This window comes from Eriocheir sinensis, chromosome 19 (genome assembly GCF_024679095.1).
Source record: "Eriocheir sinensis breed Jianghai 21 chromosome 19, ASM2467909v1, whole genome shotgun sequence".
NCBI classification, from domain to species: Eukaryota; Metazoa; Arthropoda; class Malacostraca; order Decapoda; family Varunidae; genus Eriocheir; species Eriocheir sinensis.
In genome coordinates, this window is record NC_066527.1 from 735,457 (window position 1) to 757,600 (window position 22,144).

At 43.3% G+C, this 22,144-nt stretch overlaps 1 protein-coding gene and 1 pseudogene across 50 annotated transcripts in view; both read right to left on the bottom strand.

The window, feature by feature from the left end:
- Positions 1 to 5,370: 5,370 nt before the first annotated feature.
- Positions 5,371 to 5,747, bottom strand: LOC127000942 (uncharacterized; annotated as a pseudogene).
- Positions 5,748 to 6,728: 981 nt separating this feature from the next.
- Positions 6,729 to 22,144, bottom strand: part of LOC127000502 (ubiquitin conjugation factor E4 B-like) — a 26,196-nt gene continuing 10,780 nt past the window's right edge. For 2 of the 50 annotated variants that reach the window (XM_050864231.1, XM_050864228.1), the window contains exons 14-26: positions 21,599 to 21,744; positions 20,432 to 20,527; positions 19,533 to 19,855; positions 18,451 to 18,568; positions 17,925 to 18,039; positions 17,026 to 17,152; positions 16,501 to 16,585; positions 15,818 to 15,927; positions 15,335 to 15,480; positions 14,584 to 14,711; positions 14,026 to 14,200; positions 13,178 to 13,324; positions 6,729 to 12,933 (exon numbers count right to left, since the gene is read on the bottom strand). In XM_050864231.1, coding sequence (XP_050720188.1) covers positions 12,866 to 12,933; positions 13,178 to 13,324; positions 14,026 to 14,200; positions 14,584 to 14,711; positions 15,335 to 15,480; positions 15,818 to 15,927; positions 16,501 to 16,585; positions 17,026 to 17,152; positions 17,925 to 18,039; positions 18,451 to 18,568; positions 19,533 to 19,855; positions 20,432 to 20,527; positions 21,599 to 21,744 — 1,784 coding nt within the window. In that variant the 3' untranslated portion in view covers positions 6,729 to 12,865. The remainder of the gene's footprint in view (positions 12,934 to 13,177; positions 13,325 to 14,025; positions 14,201 to 14,583; positions 14,712 to 15,334; positions 15,481 to 15,817; positions 15,928 to 16,500; positions 16,586 to 17,025; positions 17,153 to 17,924; positions 18,040 to 18,450; positions 18,569 to 19,532; positions 19,856 to 20,431; positions 20,528 to 21,598; positions 21,745 to 22,144) is intronic. The other 48 variants (XR_007754243.1, XR_007754245.1, XR_007754239.1 and 45 more) reach the window with 48 other exon arrangements.

The window sequence follows — 22,144 nt, forward strand, 5'->3', positions numbered from 1 at the left end:
ATAGATTGAAAGATTGAACGTTGCTTAGAGTCAAATAGGAAGGGAAGGAAGGAAGGAAGGAGGCAAAACATTATAGATTGAAAGATTGAACGTTGCTTAGAGTCAAATAGGAAGGGAAGGAAGGAAGGAAGGAGGCAAAACATTATAGATAGGAAGATTGAACGTTGCTTAGAGTCAAATAGGAAGGGAAGGAAGGAAGGAAGGAGGCAAAACATTATAGATAGGAAGATTGAACGTTGCTTAGAGTCAATGGTAAAGTTAATGGGACGTCCCTTGAGCATTTGCGAAGAACCCTTGAGCTAAATTAGGTGCCGAAGTAGGTAAGGAATCGCAGCTTAAGTCAAGGATCCGAACCGTAGAGGAATAGGGGAAGGAAAGAAGGAAAAAGGAAAACCGCTTGAGATAGATAGAGATGGAGAAATAGAGAGAGAAATAGGAAAATATACAGAATGGGAAAGAGATCAGAGAAAGAGGTAGAGGAATAGGGGAAGGAAAGAAGGGAAAAGGAAAACCGCTTGAGACAGATAGAGATAAAGAAAGAGAGAGAGAAATAGGGAAATATACAGAATGGGAAAGAGATAAGAGAAAGAGATAGAGGAATATGGGAAGGAAAGAAGGGAAAAAGAAAACTGCTTGAGATAGATATAGATAGAGAAATAGAGAGAGAGAAATAGGGAGATATACAGAATGGGAAAGAGATAAGAGAAAGAGATAGAGGAATAGGGGAAGGAATAAAGAGAAAGGAACAATACTTTAGAGATAGAAAAGGATAGAGAAAAGAAAGAGGAAAAAGGTAAAGAAAGAAAGAGAAAGGAGAAAGACAGAGAGAGGGAAGGAAGGAATAAAAGGAATACCGTTTGAGATATAGAGACAGAAATTGAATAAAACGAGAGAATAAAAAAAAATTGATAATGCGGAGGAAGAAGAAAAACAAGAGAAAATAAATGAGGGAAAAGAAACTTGAGAAAGAAGAAACAATGCTGGAGAAATAAAGGAAGAAAACACTTGGCCGGAGGAAGAAAAAGAGGAAGAGAGAACACTGCTTGAGAAAATAAAGAAGAGAGAGAAAAACAGGATTGATGAAGACAAGAAAAAAAGAAGGAAGGAGTGAAAAGAGGAAAAAAATTAAAATGACGGCAATATTAAGAAACAGGAGTAAAAGAAATAGGGAAAAAAAGATTAAAGGAGTCACTGGCAAATGGCGGCTTAAAAGAACAGCAACAATAATAATAATAATAATAATAATAATAATAATAATAATAATAATAATAAAATTATAGACAAACTTCGCAAACTTTTTAATTTAACATGCAACAGATTATTTTATTTCTCTCTCTCTCTCTCTCTCTCTCTCTCTCTCTCTCCAAGAAAGCATAAAGTCGGTAAGTGATTTTGACGAGTTGACGAAAGTCGCTCAGGAATAAAACACAGAAGTCGCGTTCAATTTGTGTGTGTGTGTGTGTGTGTGTGTGTGTGTGTGTGTGTGTGTGTGTGTGTGTGTGTGTGTGTGTGTGTGTGTAAGATAGGAGAAGGCGGGAAGAATGTGTGTCAGACGGTGTGTGTGTGTGTGTGTGTGTGTGTGTGTGTGTGTGTGTGTGTGTGTGTGTGTGTGTAAGATGGGAGAAGGCAGGTAGAATGTGTGTGTGTGTGTGTGTGTGTGTGTGTGTGTGTGTGTGTGTGTGTGTGTGTGTGTGTGTGTGTGTGTGTGTGTGTGTGTGTGTGTGTGTGTGTGTGTGATGAGGCAGCGGGTATCGAACTGGAAACAAAAAGGTGTATTAGTCGTTGTTTTCGTGTCGATGCGGTGAGTCAACCTGCCAATCTCTCTCTCTCTCTCTCTCTCTCTCTCTCTCTCTCTCTCTCTCGGTACTTCTTTCGTCTTATCTCTTTTCCTTTCTCTCTCTCTCTCCGTTAATCAACCTCGGTGCCTGTCAATCTCTCGCATGAAAAGAAAAAAAAATCGATATTGCTAAGGTGTGAAGTCTCTCTCTCTCTCTCTCTCTAATGACTGGTATACAAAAAAAAAAGTATTCTTAGTTTTCATGATAATGATGAATATAATAATCATAATAATAATAATAATAATAAGTCGGTAACTGACAGGCTGGGACTCATGGTATTATTATTATTATTTTTATTATTATTATTATTATTATTATTATTATTATTATTATTATCATTATTATTATTACCTAAGATTTTATTATGTGCCAGTTCTTTATTATATATGTGAAATGCGGCGTGGCAAGACGGCACACACACACACACACACACACACACACAAACACACACACACAGAGTAGTTGTTTACATGTAAGGCGGGACTGAACAGATATGGCGGTATACACACACACACACACACACACACACACACACACACACACACACACACGTAGCGGTTGGTTCACGTATATGACATAGGTAGATCAACGTGTAGTCGAAATAAATAAATAATAAATAATAATAATAAATAATAATAATAATAAAAACTATCAGAAAAATACAAACTTGTTTCCTTTTGTTGCCTTATGTGTGTGTGTGTGTGTGTGTGTGTGTGTGTGTGTGTGTGTGTGTGTGTGTGTGTGTGTGTGTGTGTGTGTGTGTGTGTGTGTGTGTGTGTGTGTGAACGAGAAGACTAAAAATGAACTAGAGATAAATTTAATTCTCTCTCTCTCTCTCTCTCTCTCTCTCTCTCTCTCTCTCTCTCTCTCTCTCTCTCTCTCTCTCTCTCTCTCACTAACCCATTCAATCATTCATTCATTCATTCACTCACTCACCCATTAATTTATTCACTCACTCTCTCCCCTTCACCAACACATAGTTAATAGTGGTTAAGTGTATACAGTCCTACATATATATGCATACAAAAATAAAACAGGTAAAAACTTCAAAAAATCACCCTAACCACCCTCGCCACAGGAGCAGTACGCGGGCACGGAGGGCGAAGGCTTAACAATGGTGAGGCCGCGGTGAGTCCCCTTAATGAAGCCACCTGATACCCGCCCATTGAAGGTGTGAGGCGTGACAAGGTGTGTGAAAAAAGAACGGATACAAAAGACTGCTCTTGCTGAGGGAGAGAGAGAGGGACAGTGGGAGGGAGCGAGGGAGGGAGGGAGGGTATGAGAGAGAGAGAGAGAGAGAGAGAGAGAGAGAGAGAGAGAGAGAGAGAGAGAGAGAGAGAGAGAGAGAGTATAAGGTCTGGAATAAAATAAAAAGCGAAAACAAACTTAGTGAAAATATTAAAAGGGAAAAAGGATGAGTATGGAAAGAAAGGAAAGGAAAGAAAGGAAAAGGAAGAAAGCCGAGTAAATGTATAAAATCAACTAAATAGAGAGAGAGAGAGAGAGAGAGAGAGAGAGAGAGAGAGAGAGAGAGAGAGAGAGAGAGAGAGAGCAGGTATATAACGGATGAGTGTCGGGAGAAAGGTGGGACGGATATTCTGTGGGCGGTGAAGGGTCGTAAAAGACAGATCTGAAATGTGACGATACTGGGAAGAAAGGGAGAGGGTGAAGGAGGAGGAAGGAGGTAAAGAAGGAACGGGAGAGGAAAGGAGGAGATAAAAAAGGAATGAGGAGAGGAAGGAGGGGAAGATGGAAAGGGAGGAAGAAAAGATGGAGGTAAAGATGGCATGAAGGAAAGGAGGAGGTAAAGAAGGAATGAGGAGAGAAGGAGGGAAAGAAGGAATAGGAGGAAGAAAGGATGGAGGTAAAGAAGGAACGGGAGAAGGAGAGGAGGTAAAGAAGGAATGAGGAGAGGAAGGAGGGGAAGATGGAAAGGGAGGAAGAAAAGATGGAGGTAAAGATGGAATGAAGGAAAGGAGGTAAAGAAGGAATGAGGAGAGAAGGAGGGAAAGAAGGAATAGGAGGAAGAAAGGACGAAGGTAAAGAAGGAACGGGAGAAGGAGAGGAGGAGGTAAAGAAGGAATGAGAGGAAGGAGGGGAAGATGGAAAGGGAGGAAGCAAGGATGGAGTTGGAAGATGGAATGAAGGAGATAGGAAGGAGAGAAAGAATGAAGAATGGAGGAAGACGTGGATGCAACGGTAATACGTGGCAATAAAGGAATGAAGGGAAGTAAAGAAAGAAGGAACGATGGAAAGCGGAAAGAAATGGAGGAAGGAAGGAAGAACGGAGGTTTATAAGGAAGGAAAAAAGGAGGAACGGAAGAAGGGAGGAGGGAAAGAAGAAACAGAATTAGAAAGGTGAATGAAGGAAGGAAAGAAGGAATGGGGAAAAGTATGGTATGGACACGTTATGCGAAGAGGAGGAGGTATGTAAGAAGACACGCAATGAGGAGGGAAGTATACAGGAGAGGAGAAGGTAAGGAGGAGGAGAGAAGACGGAGAAAGTAAAAAAAAAAAAAACAGCAATATTCACTCACATGCCCGTCGCTGAGGTGCTGGGCGTGGGCGGGCGGGTCTGTCACACTTCAACGCCTCTTCCAGGGCTTAAACTTCTATCCCACTCCATTCCGCCCAGACACACATAACCACAAACGTTTCAGGTATTAGAGGGGTGAGTGTCAGGCCTCCACACCCCTCCATACGCCTGTAAAACGAATAAGTATGGACGCATCTCAGCCTCGGCAACCCCACGTGTTCATTGTTTACTGATACAGCTGTTTCGACGCCCCGTTTTCCTTCTTCACAAAACTTTCGGACTATGTGTCTAATCTCTATTCTTTTCATCATCAGCTTCCGTTTTCCTTCTTATCGAAATTTAAATATAGCATAAGTTGATATTTAATTGGTTTGAAACGTTTATATTACTTGATACAGCTGTTGATGCGCTGGAATTTCTACGGTAGGCGGTCACTATAGATACTAAAATGTAGTACCCACCATACCTACATCATATATCCACTACTAGACCTTCCATTTTCCTACTCTATATAACTTAAATGCTGAAGTTGGTGTTTGATTGGCCCAGCTCATGTCACACACACACACCGCTCCAGTAGCTCAGCGGTAAAGCTCCGCGCTGCCAGGCTTCGAAATAACCTCACGACATAATAGTATCAAATATCCTTCCTAATGACTGACTTTAATAAGGGAAGGTCACACGCTTAGGAAGACAATTATTAGCTATCCTCTTCCTACACAAACGGCACTACACCAGCTCACAATACTGTTCAATTAAATACAAACTTGGCCCTGATTATAAGTCTTTTTCCACTATAACCTCATCAATTTCAGTGGTTGAGAAGACATTAGCTACTTACTTTTATATCCTAGTTCCTGAGTCAGCAGTTTCCATGTTCCTGAGTCAGCAGTTTCCATGTTCCTGAGTCAGTAGTTTCCATGTTCTTGAGTCCAGTTTCCATGTTCTTGAGTCCAGTTTCCATGTTCCTGAGTCAGTAGTTTCCATGTTCCTGAGTCAGTAGTTTCCATGTTCTTGAGTCCAGTTTCCATGTTCTTGAGTCCAGTTTCCATGTTCCTGAGTCAGTAGTTTCCATGTTCCTGAGTCAGTAGTTTCCATGTTCTTGAGTCCAGTTTCCATGTTCCTGAGTCCAGTTTCCATGTTCTTGAGTCAGTAGTTTCCATGTTCTTGAGTCCAGTTTCCATGTTCTTGAGTCCAGTTTCCATGTTCTTGAGTCCAGTTTCCATGTTCTTGAGTCCAGCTTCCATGTTCTTGAGTCCAGTTTCCATGTTCTTGAGTCCAGCTTCCATGTTCTTGAGTCCAGTTTCCATGTTCTTGAGTCCAGCTTCCATGTTCTTGAGTCCAGCTTCCATGTTCTTGAGTCCAGTTTCCATGTTCTTGAGTCAGTAGTTTCCATGTTCTTGAGTCCAGTTTCCATGTTCTTGAGTCCAGTTTCCATGTTCTTGAGTCCAGTTTCCATGTTCTTGAGTCAGCAGTTTCCATGTTCTTGAGTCCAGTTTCCATGTTCTTGAGTCCAGTTTCCATGTTCTTGAGTCCAGTTTCCATGTTCCTGAGTCAGCAGTTTCCATGTTCTTGAGTCAGTAGTTTCCATGTTCTTGAGTCCAGTTTCCATGTTCTTGAGTCCAGTTTCCATGTTCTTGAGTCCAGTTTCCATGTTCTTGAGTCCAGTTTCCATGTTCTTGAGTCCAGTTTCCATGTTCTTGAGTCCAGTTTCCATGTTCTTGAGTCCAGTTTCCATGTTCTTGAGTCAGCAGTTTCCATGTTCTTGAGTCCAGTTTCCATGTTCTTGAGTCAGCAGTTTCCATGTTCTTGAGTCCAGTTTCCATGTTCTTGAGTCAGCAGTTTCCATGTTCTTGAGTCCAGTTTCCATGTTCTTGAGTCCAGTTTCCATGTTCTTGAGTCAGCAGTTTCCATGTTCTTGAGTCCAGTTTCCATGTTCTTGAGTCAGCAGTTTCCATGTTCCTGAGTCAGCAGTTTTACATGACTTCTGCACCATGAAAACCTGGATATCTTCTCTGTAGCCTTGAGAAACAGTAATAGAAGACTGATACGCTTAAAAATTTGAACCTAGGAGTCATATTCTTAAACGTTTCGCTGCCCAAGCACACATATTTGACAAGGCTTTCGTAAGACTCGTGGGCATTTGCAGGGGCAGTTTTATAACCCTTCTGGTAGTTTAACCCTTCTTCTGTAGTACCATGGCTCTATAAACACTCATTAGAGCACAATGTAATCCTGTTTAGCCTTTGGAAATACTTAATGTGAGAGTCAAAAGCTTCCGAAAATATCGCTCTAAGACTCAACCCTCCTATCCTGTACTGCCTGTCAAGGGTGAAGGGAATAGAAACACACAATGATAGCTTACAAAGTTCATTCTAATTTTTTTATGCATGTCTGCAACTTAAAAGAAAAAAAAAACACTCTTAGATGCCAAAGAGTATTAGTATATGACTGTAGGATACGTAGAATTCTTCCTATGTACACAATCTTTCTTAAGTATAGGTCTAGCGTGCCCGTAAAAACCCTTTCTTTCTTGCTCACTTTCTTTCAACCTTTTTCGCTTTTAATATCTTTCTCACAAACCAGAATTGAAGGACTTTATCTGTACTGTACCTAACAACTCTCTCTCTCTCTCTATAACAGTCATCTCACTCTACACATATCTGGATGACTGACTGACTGACCAACTCCCTGACCTACACTCTGGCTGGCCTGTACAGTAGGTCAGGGTCAAGGTAGGTCAGGGTAAGTCAAAAGAGCAGGTCAGATCACACACATACTCTCCCTCTCACTCCCTAAACCTTTCCCCTCAAATACCCTGATCCCCTGCAACACACACACACACACACACACACACACACACACACACACACACGCGCGCGGTAACGGCAACGGAAAAACATGAAGACTTGTGTGGTGGGCGTTCTAAGGACTCGTAACATCCTTGTCTGTCTGTCTGTCTGTCTGTCTGTCTGTCTGTCAAACAACGACGACAGTGAACAAAAGGAACAATAATAATAATAAGAGTAAAAAACCGTCAGCCGGAAAAAAAGGGAGAAACGGAAATACGTACATATGTATAATATTATCCAAAAAATAAAAAATAAAATAAAAACGCCTTAATGCTATATAAATTACCGTCACAGTGGACAGTATGGTTTGTTTACACTTCTTTGTTTATTTGTTAACATCTCTCTGTCTGTGTGTGCTAAGATTCGCCGGTCAGCCTCTTCTGTTCGTAATGGGTTCTACATCGTTAAACAGTGGTAGCAGCCCATACCTATTTATACCCCAAAGACATTCCTCAGTCAAGTCTTTGTGATTACCGGTTAGCTCTGCATCTTTAAGCTTCCCTGGGTGAATCAAGGGCTGGCTGGCTGGCTGTGATCCTATGCTGACCATTTACAGCGATACATTCTGTGCCTTGCCTCCTATACACCAGAATTTCCTGTCAGTATTTATACCCCAAAGACATTTCTCATCTTCCTTGGCTGAATCAAGGGCTGGCTGGCTGGCTGAGTGCTTCTTCATTGTCCATTTCCAGCGATACACTCTGTGCCTTGCTACCTCTAAACCAGAATTTCCTATCAGTATTTATAACCCCAAAGACACTTATCATATGTCACCGATAACCTTCCGTGGCTTTATCAAGGTCTGGCTGGCTGGCTGAGTGACCCTACATTGACCATTTCCAGCAATACACACTGTGCCTTGCCTCCTCTAAACCAGAATTTCCCATCAGTATTTATAACCCCAAAGACATTTCTCATTCGTCACCTCTAACCTTCCCTGGCTGAGTCATGGGCTAGCTGAGTGGTTCTATATTGACCATTTACAAGCTTCCTCTAAACCAGAATTTCCTATCCACAGACACACTTCACGCTGGGTTCAATATCATCACTACTGTTCAGAGTCCGAGTTTCCCATAAGGTTAGACAGTTCATGATATGCCTCCAACTACTTGTCACATTGGCTTCCATGTCGACAAAGTGTGCCTCCTCTAAACCACAATTTCCTATCCACAGAGACACTTCACAATGGGATCATCAGGCAGATTTTCCCATGAGATTAGACAGCTGATGATATGCCTCCAACTATTTGTCACAATGAGTTCTATATCAATAAACAGAGGTAGAGACTCAGACCTATTTATACCCCCAAAACATTTCTCACTTATCAATACAAAAACACAATATGAATTAACTAAGTCCCTTCTCTCATCAAAATTACATGTCCACATCAATAAACAGTGGTAGCAGCCCATCACTATTTATACCCCCCAAAACACTTCCCAGTTATCTACACAGAAGCACAACAACAAGGAGCAGCTGCATCTCTTTCTTGGCTGATCAGAATTAGTACGTCTTGCTTTTGTTCGGTTTACAACACTTATATAAACAACAAAACTTCACTCCTATTATCTCTATCTTTCTATCTTATTTTTCCTAACTGGCTCTTCTCGTCTGATCAGAATTCTTACATCTCAACGTCTTGCTCTTGTTTGATTTACAACTCTTAATAAATGACAAGACTCCACTCCTTTTTATTTCTCTTTCTATATTTTTTTCCTAACTTTTGTCGTCCCTAAAACCCGTACATGGGAACACTCCACCTTCAAGTTATTGCTCTCTTTCTCTTCTGTTGTCTTATCCCCTCTGTCCTTCAGTATATAACGATCATCAGTGAAGTTAACAGAAAAAAAATAGCACCCCTTCCTTTCATCTGTATTCTTTTCCTTTCTATTTAGGTTATCTTTTCTATCCTCCACTATGCTATAACAATTCTCAGTGGCCTTAATGAACACAATATGAGCAGCCATTCTTTTCTTATTGCACATATCTTTCAGTTCCCTTTTATTCTTTATGTTATCTCTTCTATCTTTCACAATAACAATTTTCAGCGGCCTCAAGAATAGACAAGATGAGTAGGTCTTCTTTTCTGAGTCTCTTTATCTGCCTTTCCTTCTTTCCTTATTCCTCTCATGTGTCTTTCAGTTTCCTTATACTCTTTACACATTATCCTTTCTTTCCTTCACTATATAACACTGTCAGTATCCTCAACAACCAAGAAATAAGAGCAGCCCTTCTCTTCATAGTCTATCATATTGTTCATTCATTTTCCTGGCATTTCTTTATCTTATAATATCTATCAGTCACCTCATGTGTCTTGTTTTCCTTATATTCTTCACATTATCCTGTCTTTCCTTCAATATATAACATTGTCAGCATCCTCAACAACCAAGAAATATGAGCAGCCCTTCTCTTCATAGTCGACCATATCTTTCATTCATTTTCCTGGGATTTCTTGAGCTTATAATATCTATCAGTCACCTCATGTGTCTTTCATTTTCCTTATACTCTTAACTATATAACACTGTCAATGGCCTCAACAACCAAGATCTATGAGCAGCCCTTCTTTTCATAGTCTGTCATATCTTTCATTCATTTTCCTGGCATTTCTTGATCATAAAATATCTATCAGTGGCCTCAACTTTACATAGAATAAAATAAGGGACCTCTATCATTTTTTAAGAACCATCATTTGTCCATCAGTTTCTTTGTTATTCCTCCTTCTAAAACCTTATCAATGGTTTCGAATTTACATAGAATAAAAATAGGGACATGCCATTTCAGCTATCTATTATTTCCCTTATTATTCTTTCCTCTATATCACTTTACAGTAGCTAAACACATTGAAATAAGATAAAGGGGCAGCCAACATTTTCTTAAAGCTATTCATCATCTTATTGTTTATACATTTCTTCCCCTTCAGTAACTTTCAAGAGTGGCTTCAACATCCATTAGAATAAAACATGTATCTATAGGAGCTTCCCATTAGGTCTTATTCCTCTATTTTTGCCTTCTTTTTTCTATACATTTCTTCCCCTTCAGTAACTTTCAAGAGTGGTTTCAACAGCCATTAGAATAAAACATGTATCTGTAGGAGCTTCCCATTAGGTCTTATTCCTCTATTTTTGCCTTCTATTTTCTATACATTTCTTCCCCCTTCAGTAACTTTCAAGAGTGGCTTCAACATCCATTAGAATAAAACATGTATCTGTAGGAGCATCCCATTAGGTCTTATTCCTCTATTTTCGCCTTCTTTTTTCTATACATTTCTTCCCCTTCAGTAACTTTCAAGAGTGGCTTCAACATCAATTAGAATAAAACATGTACTATCTGTAGGAGCATCTCATTAGTTCTTATTGCTTTCTTTTGTCATCTATTTTCTATACATTTTCTCCCCTAATAACCATCAACAGTGGCTTCAATATCCATCCATTAGAGGACAAAAACACGTATATATCTGTCTAAGCATCCCATACTTTCTTATTCCTCTCTTGCCTTCTGTTTTCGATACCTTTTTCCCCTTCAATAACCATCAACAGTCGCTTCAACGTCCATCCAATAGTAGAAAACAACACATTTATATCCATCCGAGCATCCCGTTTGTTCTTATTGCTTTCATCTACTTCATGTGTGTTTGTACCTCATTGCTGCCTCTGCATATGCCTGCCAAAAACACCCACAAACACATACATGCCCACACTCACCTACGGCCACTTTCACAGTTCACCAAGATGGGTTCATAAGCCTCCAAACCAATACCCAAGGCTGAAAATTCCTTGTGTAGTGTTCATGTGTGTTTGTGTTCATGTTTAAGTTAAGAAATTTGAGGGAACTACACGGGAAATATTTTGTGAATGTATCTGGCTGAAAATCTAACAATCAATATGGAGTGTAGAAGATTGAATAGCTTGGCTCAGGTGATTAAAAGCCAGTGTTGTATTGGAAACCTAAGAATTATGAAGTATAGAGGATTGAATTGCTTGGTTCAGGTGATTACGAGGCCAGTGTTGCATCGAAAACCTAAGAATTATGAAGTATAGAGGATTGAATAGCTTGGTTCAGGCGATTACGAGGCCAGTGTTGTATCGAAAACCTAAGAATTATGAAGTACAGAAGATTGAATAGCTTGGTTCAGGCGATTATGAAGCCACTGAGTTGTATCAAAAACCTAAGAATTATGAAGTACAGAAGATTGAATAGCTTGGTTCAGGCGATTAAAAGCCACTGTGTTGTATTGAAAACCTAAAAATTATGAAGTATAGAAGATTGAATAGCTTGGTTCGGGCGATTAAAAGCCACTGAGTTGTATCGAAAACCTAAAAATTATGAAGTATAGAAGATTGAATAGCTTGGTTCAGGCGATTAAAAGCCACAGTGTTGTATCGAAAACCTAAAAATTATGAAGTATAGAAGATTGAATAGCTTGGTTCGGGTGATTGCGAGGCCAGTGTTGTATCGAAAACCTAAAAATTATGAAGTATAGAAGATTGAATAGCTTGGTTCAGGCGATTATGAAGCCACTGAGTTGTATCGGAAACCTAAGAATTATAAAGTATAGAGAATTGAATGGTCGGTTTGGGCGATTACAAAGCCACCGTGTCGGACTGTGAAGTTGGCTGCTATTCCTTTGCTCCCTCGCCATGCAGTGACACCTAAATGCAAGTCTAGTAACAGATCAAGCACCATCAGATCATGTACAAGAGAGCTGTTACCCCCACTCAAAAAATAATAATAATGATAATAATAATAAAAACAGTAATGGTGTTTGGTTGGCTAGCTACCCGAACTCTCCACTGACTGACTGACTGACTGGCTGGCTGGCTGGCTGGCTGACTGATTGGTGTCTCGTGATTGACTGACTAACATGACATTCTGCTTCCTCGACTACTTTTCTACATAACACGGACATATGGTCTCTCTCTCTCTCTCTCTCTCTCTCTCTCTCTCTCTCTCTCTCTCTCTCTCTCTCTCTCTCTGTTTCCCCTTTTCTCTTTCTCTCTCATACACACACACACACACACTATTGTATGTACTATTATAACTTTATTTCTTTATTACTTTATCTGTCTGTACTTTTTAAATTTATTCTTTTGCCATTAATTTCTCTCTCGCAAATTACTATCATGTCGCTCTCTGTCATTACTACTCTCTTTACTTTCTTTTTCTTTTTTATGTATTTTCAAGTTCATGTCTGCCAACTCTCAGTAAACTGCTCATTATTTTTCACACACACACACACACACACACACACACACAGAAACAGTCACGGATGGCAGCAGCAGTACAGACCCTTGCAAAGACCCATAATCTCTCACTCTCTCTCTCTCTCTCTCTCTCTCTCTCTCTCTCTCTCTCTCTCTCTCTCTCTCTCTCTCTCTCTCACCACTTCCAGAAAACCAGATGAACCAGAACAGACGAAGCCGAGACAGAGAGAAAGAAAAGAACACGATCGCAACGTGTCGCAGAGAGAGAACACAGACACAATCGGCGGGTCAGTTGCTTGCTTTCTTGGTTGTTGTTGTTGTTGTTATTGTAGTAGTCTCCCCAAGGTCAAGGTCACACACTAGGCAGGTCGGGGGTCACCTGGACTGGCCGCCCCCCCCGCCGCCCCTCCGCCCAGGCCAGCCCCCCTCGTCCTGCCCTCACGACGCGCTCCGGGAACTGTTCTTGGCGGCAATCCAGTCGTTGATCTCCTTCTTGAGGGCTTCGGCTGCGGAGGAGGAAGGGAATGAAGGAGGGAGCAAGGGAGGGAGCGAGGGAGGGAGTTAGTTTTCTCCCTCCCTCCTTCTCTTACTAACTAGATCTTATAAATAGCCCCATCATCACCACCCTTCCTTTCTTCATCACTCTCTTCTACCCAACTTTTATTTTCTTTCCCTTCTTTCCCTTCTCACTCCTTGCCACAACACACAGCCTAGCACCCCCTCCAGCACCCCTAATCACCCCCCTCATACCTGGAAGCAGTTGTTCCTCAGATAGCGGCTGGCGGGTGAAGGGGTCAGTGGGGTCGTTGAGGAGGTGGCGCACGATGGTTGGTCTGTCAATCACCATCCCGGACGGCAGCTCCACCGGGTCCTCCATCAGGGTCTGCATCAGTGGGTCTGGGACGAAGAGAGAGAGGGAGTTGGATCAAAAGTTACTCGTATAAGCGTGAGAGAGAGGGAGTTAGATTAAAAGTTCTTCAAATAACCGTGAGAGAGAGGAAGTTAGATCAAAAGTTCTTCAAATAAGCGTGAGAGAGAGGAAGTTAAATCAAGTTATTCATATAAGCGTGAATGAAGAATATACTTACTACTACTACTACCATTATCACTACTGTTCTTCCTCCTACAGCTAATAATATGCTTTCTTTTCTTGCTTATATGGGTACATTAAACTATTATTAACATTATTATTATTGGCTGTAGAAGTAGTAGTAGTGGTGTTCCTATTAAAGCGAGTAGATAAGAGTGGTTATTAGAGAGGTCAGTTTCAGATGGAGAGGCGTCTTGTTACTCCTGCACACTACAACTACGTAAACACAACCATTATCATTACTAGCTGTACAAGTAGTAGTAGTGGTGCCCCTATATAAGAGTAGAGAAGTGTGGTCATCAGAGAGGTCAATTTCATATGGAGAGGCATCTTGTTACTCCTGCACTCCACAACCAGGTCAACACAACCATTATCATTACTAGTTGTACAAGTAGTAGTAGTGGTGCCCCTATATAAGAGTAGAGAAGTGTGGTCATCAGAGAGGTCAGTTTCATATGGAGAGGTGTCTTGTTACTCCTGCACACCACAACCAGGTCAACACACTCACCCATGAAGTGGTCGGGGGCGTCGCTGTAGTCCTTGTCCTTCATCATGTTGGTCTGCAGCACGCCGTACGCCTTCTGCCCAATGTTGCGGAAAGTCTCCACCTCCGAGGAACACTTGATCACGGCGCGCTCCAGCTTGGACGCGGCCGTCTCGAACAACTCCCTCTTGAAGGATCGCTGCAGAGGGAGGGAGGGAGGGAGGGAGGGTTACCAAGATGAGAGTGATAAATGAAGGGTGGTTTGTGGGGGAAGGCAGGAAGTGAAGTTCTGATATGTTGTGATTTATGAGCCTAGTAATAGTCTAAGATGGCGCCACTATAAACACCTGCCTGTGCCAATACGGGCTGGGGTCGACTACCATCCAGGCCCCTCAAGCAAGCCTACTGGCACTATTGGCGTTGGGGGGGGCAAAAAAAAAAAAAAAAAAAAAAAAAAAAGAGGCCTCGGCACCATGAATATAAGAAACACTCATGAGAACCTGACTGATCTCCTTTATAGACATGGTTAATATTTGTTGACAGCCGAAAGCATCTGAGAATACAGTCCTGACACACACGCACCTCGTCATTTGCGATGGCCTGGTAAAACTTGGGGGAGTCGAGGTGGAGGTAGATGTCCACCAGCTGCTCCAGAAGCTTGCGGGGCTCCCAGCCGTACTTGTCGGCCTGGCGCACCTTGAGGTTACCGCCTGCACCATGGAGAGGGACAGAAGGGTTGTAGTTAGAGGTTGATAGTTAGTTAATGTTTAGAAGTTAAAAGCAGAAGTTAATAATCATAATTAATAGGTTTCTTCTTCACTGGGGTATACAAGAGTGAATAGGGACATTTTACACATTCTGACAAATATCTCTTATGTGAATAATTCAATGAAAGCCACATAGGATTACATGAGAATTTGATTTATTGGCCAAGATATAAAAAGGCAAAAATGTAAGTACCTTTTATGTATTATGAGCCAGATTAATGTAAGAAAAGCTTGTAGGTGTCAGTTTAAACCATTGTTACGTACCTATCATAAATCATACATATAATATCTATCACAGTTGAGATCTAGTTCTTTTATATGAACTGCATAGAAACCAAAATATAATCATGGTAACCTGAAAGTTAGCTATGTTATAAATACTGTAGGTCTATACAGGCAACCCTTGAACACTGATCAAAGCATAGCATAACACATCAAATTGTACATGAACACAATATTGTAAGGTTACATATTTTCATCTAACACTAAAGAGGAAAAATGATGAAGACACATGTTTTCTCCCCAAGCCTCAAGCTGTCCCCCTAAACCCCTGCAGCATCACTCACACTTCTGGCCACACAGCTGCGCCAGGTTGAAGTTGAGCATGGCAGCCAGGCGGTCACACAGCTCCGGCCGCAGGAAGGGGTCCGGCACCTCCTTGGTGAGGTAGTGCATCATGTCCACCGTCTCCCGGGCCAGCGTCAGGTAGGATCTGAACCAACAGTAAGAGTGTTAGGAGCAAACAGGTACAGACTCACCATCTTGGGAAACAATGGTGGGAAGATTGAGCCTTGGACAATATAAGTGACAGAGGATGAGAGGTCCTTTAGATTGAACAGATATGCTGCTAAAGATCCAGCAGAGTGAAGGGTTGCCATAATGAGAAAAAGGTCAACAAATGCAAGTACATAATTATGGGAAAATAAGAACATTAAATGAAAAAGAAGAAACAGAAATAATGATAAATAGAAAGATAGAGAGATAGAGAGTCTCCCAGCTGCCCCACCCCGCTCAACACCACCTGCACTGGCATCCCCCACACCACCCACCTGCACTGCCTCTCGTCGGTGGCCAGGAGTCGCTGTCTACTCTGCTGCTGCTCCCGGCTCTGCTGCGCCCACGTGCCGGTCTCCATCTCCTCCTGCACCTCGTGGATGCGCTGACAACACACAAACACGAAGGGTGAATGACAGCCTCGGCAATACACAAATTTAAGTAGAAAAAAGCCTTTATGTTAAAATAAGCAATAAGCAGAAATTCAGTTGTTTGTACAGATCTACTGACAAATAGGAGAGACAAAATCCAGAGGAGGTTCATGTGAGAATTACTTTTTCTTTACATCAGAGAAAGCATAAAAAAGCAGAAAAAAGAGAGAAAAAGCCCACAAAACTGCTGCTCCCCAAAAGAAACCAAGATAAGAGAATCCCAAAAGATCATTCAGTAACTGTTTGAGAGGTGGTTTCAACCCCCTCAGCATATCTATTAAAAATGGAAGAGTCACTGCTTAACCCGGTAGCAGCGACGGGCCAAATTTGTGCCATGATATAAACCCAAAAAAATAGATGATGCATAAACTAATCACAAATACGTTGATATATATTATGAAATGGTTTGCGTGAGTGATGATTTTTTCTCATTTTTCTCGCTAAGAGGGGCCTTTAAGAAACATGATCCCCGCAGCTACTGGGTTAAAACAACCCTCTGTCGCCCTGGTACCCCCTCGGCAGCTCACCTTGAGGGCGTCTAGAGATTCATCAAGCAGGAAGGTTGTGTCATTCATCAGCAGGTTCACAAACTTGACAAACTCCTTCCCTGAGCTGCAGACAAAGGACACAAAGCCATTAATGATCCCCTCAAGCCCCAACACAACACAGCAATCACGGCTCACAGGTTTTCAGGGTAATCAAATGCAGGAGAATGATAATTAGGCAGGCATTATAAGACATTTCACCACCCAAGAACACCTATTTGACAAGGCTTTCTTAGGAGTTGAGGGCATTTCCAGGGGTAGTTTTATGACCCTGGTGGTAGTTTGACCCTTCCTCTGTATCGTGAACCTCAAGAAACACTCATTAGAACCCGACTGACCCCCTCTTTGGCCTTTAAAAATACCTGACGTTAGAAGCGAAAGTGTCTTATAATACGGCTCTTACTATCTACCTGTAACGGAATTTATGGGTCATGGTGCCAACAACAGAGCACAATTAAAACCATCAACAATGCAGAAGCCGCCTCCACTCTTGGCACCCTCACTCACTTGGATTCCTGGATGAGTGCCTGCCTGTGCCGCCGGTCTTCCCATAGGCTCTTGAAGATGACGCTGATGTGGTAGCGGATGGTGAACTTATCATAGAACTCGCTGCTCGTGCCTGTCGACTCCACCACTGAAAGGGACAAAGGCGACTCTCAGGCCCTGGTGTGTGACTCTTGAATGACTGGCCTCGTGAATGTTGAAAGGGAATGTTGAGATGTTGAGATGCAAATGTTGAGGTATTGTTTAACTTTAATGCTTTGGAGAGAGAGAGGAGGAGAGGAAAGGGCAGAACAGTTGAGGAGAGGGGACTGGAGTGAGGAGAGAAGAGGAGAAGAGAGAGGGAGGGAAGGAAAGGAGAGGTGAGGAGATGAGAGATGAAAAGAAATGAGACAGGAAAAAGGAGGAGGAAAGGAGAGAAGTGAGGAGAGTAGAAGATAGATAGATACAGATAGATAAAGAGGGAGAGAGAGCGAGATACAGAGCAACAGAGAGAGAGAGAGAGAGGGAGAGAGAGAAGGTAGATAACAAGGCTGGGTCACTCGGACAAAGGAGGGAGAGAAAGGAGAGGAAAGGAAAGGAAAAGAAAGGAAAAAACAGGAAATAAATAGTTAGACTGATAGAAAGGAAGAGAAAGAAGGTAGATATAGATAGACTGATAGAGAGCAAGACAGAGAGACAGGGAGAGAGAGAAGGTGGATAACAAGGTCGGGTCACTCATTGGAAAGGGAGAGATAGAAGGTAGATATAGATAGACTGATAGAGGGCAAGACAGAGACAGGGAGAGAGTGAAGGTGGATAACAAGGTCAGGTCACTCACTGGAAAGGGAGAGAAAGAAGTTAGATATAGACAGACTGATAGAGAGGGAGAGCAAGGAGGTGGATAACAAGGTCGGGTCACTCACTGGTGTAGAACTTCATGAGGGCGACGGGGAGGTGTGCAGCGAGGGGGTGGTGGAGGATGCGCTGGTGCAGGGTGTCCACGTGCTGCTGTACGGACGGCGTCAGCATGAACAGCATCTGAGGGGAGGAGGGGACGAGGGTTGACGATAAGCATACAACAAATAGAGGAAGAGCAGCAAGAGGTAGAGAGCAAAGGATACGATTGATAGAAAAAGAAAGTTTCATTTAGTCGGCGCAACATTTGTGGTCATATGCCGCAGAGAGACAGGAGAGGAAGGAATTATATGAGAATGGAACAGATCGCAGGAGACGGGACACAACCCCCGATTAATACCTGGCACCCATTCACTGCTGGGTGGACAGGGGCGTAGGGTATCGGAAAAGCCGCCCAAATTTTTCCACTCCGCCTACGATTGATAGACTATGTAAAATGTAAACAATGTAGAAATCAGAGATGACAGACTGTAGGAAGTGCAAAAAATATAGAAATGAGAGAGGAGAGGCAGGTGTGACAGCAAAGGGTCATACCTCCACCAGCTTGGCAGTAAGGTAAGGGTTCTTGATGAGTGACGGGGAGCACAGGAGGACGATGGCCATGGTGATGATGGGGTCGTCCAGGTGCTTGATGGGCACCTTGGGAATGTACCTGTGGGGGGAGAAAGGTAATGTCTGAATGTCTGCCCTGTGTCACACCATCACATGATTCATAGTTAATATCTTAATTATTTAAGATGATCGATTGTTCTGGTTTCCCCCGCATTACAGAAACACCTCTCCTTGACACCTATCCTCTTCATACTACAGCAGCTGGTCTAGGTAACACGGGTAAGGTAAGGTAAGACAAGGTAAAGCAAGGTAAGGTAAGGTAAGGTAAGGTAAGGCAAGGCAAGGTAAGGTAAGGCAAGATAAGGTAAGGCAAAGTAAGGCAAGTTAAGGTAAGGTAAGGCAAGGTAAGGTAAGAATAGGTAAGGTAAGGTAAGGTAAGGCAAGGCAAGGAAAGGTAAGCTAAGGTAAGGTAAAGCAAGGCAAGGCAAGGCAAGTTAAGGTAAAGCAAGGCAAGGCAAGGCAAGGCAAGGTAAGGTAAAGCAAGGTAGGGCAAGGTAAGATAAGACAAGGTAAGATAAGACAAGGTAAGGTAAGGCAAGGTAAGGTAAGGTAAGGAGAGGGGAGAGGTAGGAGGAACCCGACTAATCTCCTTTTTGGCCTTCAGAAACACCTTTCATAAATGACTATCCTGGGTTTTTTTTCTTTTTACTGGAGCAACAATTATTTTTATCATTATTATTTATTTTCTTGCAAACCATCAGACCAACCCACTGATATATGCACAAAGAAAGACTGCAACACAATGTAAGACACAGCACTCAACACACTATGGAAAAGAACACTCACACACACAACATCAACTTACTTCAACACACACAAAGGACAGTAACACAAAGTAAAACAAAATTAAAATAAAGTAAAACAAAGAAAGACACAACACAAGTCACTATAGAAACAACACACCACACAACACAACACCATACGACTTACTACAAGACAGAGGACACTAACAACACAAACCAAGACAAACCAAAACACACACAACACAACACAACACAACTTACTGCAACACAAACAGGAGGAACTCGGCCAGGTCATCGAGGTACCACTCCGGCAGTGCAGAGAACAGCTCAGGCAGGGTCGGGGGCAGGGGAAGCAGGGAGGCAGTGTCCGAGAGGGGGGTAGGGACCGGGACAGGCACTGGGGGCGGGTCGGAGGTGCCGTTGGGGTTGGAGGATGAGTTTGCGGATGCAGATGAGGATGAGCGACCGCCGGTGAGAGCCCTGAGGATGACCTGAGCCACACCAGCGTAGAAGTGGAGGCAGCGCTCGAGGAGGTGTTCGTCGAGAAGCCCGGCGTCAGCGCAGATTTTCGACTTGTTCAGTTTCTGGAAGTGTGGAGAGGGGTGAGTGAGGTGGGTGTGAGTGGGTGAGGGGAAGGTGATGGGTGTTGGTGAGGTAGTGTGGATGTTTGGGAATGGTGGTGTGTGATGGGTGTATGGGTGATAGGTGGGTGATTTGGATGATGGGTGAGGGATGTATTGGTGTTGGGTGATGGGTGTTGGGTGACCTAAAATCTGCCTCCTTTACTGTTAAAAAGGAAAATAAATAAAATACTACATCTTGACATCATTCCAGCAATAGAACCCCAGACACACCTTCTTCTGGGTCTTCCACTTCTTCAAGCCTTCCTACTGCTCTGAAACCACCAACACTACACCACACTACCTACTCTACACTATTATACATGTTAACCATCTATATATCATTGCCTTACATGTTCCAGCAATAAGAGAGAGCCAGACACACACCTTCATCTGGGTCTTCCACTTCTTCAAGCCTTCCTAGTGCTCTGAAACCACCAACACTACACCACACTACCTATGCTACACTATTATACATGTTAACCATCTATCTATCATTGCCTTACATGTTCCAGCAATAAGACAAAGCCAGACACACACCTTTAGCTGGGCCTTCCACTTCTTCAGGAGTTCCCGCTGCTTGGAGGCCACCGACAAGCTGCCCCACTGTGACTCGGTGCTCTCGATCTCCTCAACCTGAAGGAGGGAAGCACAGGCACACCTTTACCTTCAGATGTCTTACACTGAACTAAAAAGGGACTGACTCTCATAGATTTTAGTTTATTAGCTGCATTTCAAGTCCTGTACTAAATCCTGTACTAATTGCAAGTCCTGTACTATGAGACTTCGGTAATTATCAACTCAAAAACCAACAGGACCTTCTACATTGTGTTTCTCCTACATTAAATTTCATATATAATAAAGTTCCAGTCTACTTCAATTACCCACAAACACTGCCTCCCCTCCCCCACAAGCCCTGCCTCCCCTCTGCTCCCCTTCACAAACACTGTCTTCCCTCCCCCACAAGCCCTGCCTCCCCTCTGCTCCCCTTCACAAACACTGCCTCCCCTCCCCCACAAGCCCTGCCTCCCCTCTGCTCCCCTTCACAAGCCCTGCCTCCCCTCTCCTCCCCTTCACAAGCCCTGCCTCCCCTCTCCTCCCCTTCACAAACACTGCCTCCCTTCCCGTACAAGCCCTGCCTCCCCTCTGCTCCCCTTCACAAACACTGTCTTCCCTCCCCCCCACTAACCCTACCTCCCCTCCCCCACTAACACTGCCTTCTTTCTCCCCAACAAGCCCGACCTACTCTCCCCCACACGCACTGTCTCCTCCCCTCCCACAAGCTGTCTCCTCTCTCTCACAAGCTTTTTCTCTTCTCCCTAACAGTCCTTCCCTCCTTTCCCCTATCCAACAAGCCCCTTCCTCCCTTCCCTTACAAACCCTGCCTTCCCTCCCCTACATGCCCTTCCTCCTCTCTCCAACACATCTACCCTACATGCCTTACCTCCACTCTTCAAACCCTGCTTCCTCCCCCTACAAATACTGCCTTCCCTCCCCTCCCCTGCCCTGTCCCTCACCATCTTCTGCAGGTCCCTGATGGCCCTGACAAACACTGCCTCTTCTTCTCCCCACAAGCATTGTCTTCCCTCTCCTCCCCTGCCCTGTCCCTCACCATCTTCTGCAGGTCCCTGATGGCCGTGACAAACACTGCCTCTCCTTCTCCCCACAAGCACTGCCTTCCCTCCCCTCCCCTGCCCTGTCCCTCACCATCTTCTGCAGGTCTCTGATGGCCCTGATGCGGCGTGTGTACTTGCGCATGACGGGTAGAACTCCGAGGTGGTGGGCGTGGAGTGTCAAGAACCAACATTGGCTGTGGAAGTTCACCTCCTGGAACTTGAAGTCTTCGCCGGAACCTGGGGGTGATGAGACATTTTCATTTACCTGTCTGTGTCTCGCAGGGTAAGGTAATGGAAGGGAAGGGAAATGTAGGTTAGGGTAAGGTAAGGGAAGGGCAGGCAAGATAAGGGAAGGGTAAGGTAAGGTAAGGTAAGGTAATGGAAGGGAAGGGAATGGAGGGGCAAGGTAAGGTAAGGGAATGGAAGGGTAAGGTAAGGTAAGGGAATGGTAAGGTAAGGTAAGGGAATGGAAAGGTAAGGTAAGGTGTAAGGGAAGAGAATGGAAGGGTAGGGTAAGGTAAGGTAAGGTAAGGGATTGGAAAGGTAAGGTAAGGTAAGGTGTAAGGGAAGAGAATGGAAGGGTAGGGTAAGGTAAGGTAAGGAAAGGGATTGGAAAGGTAAGGTGTAAGGGAAGAGA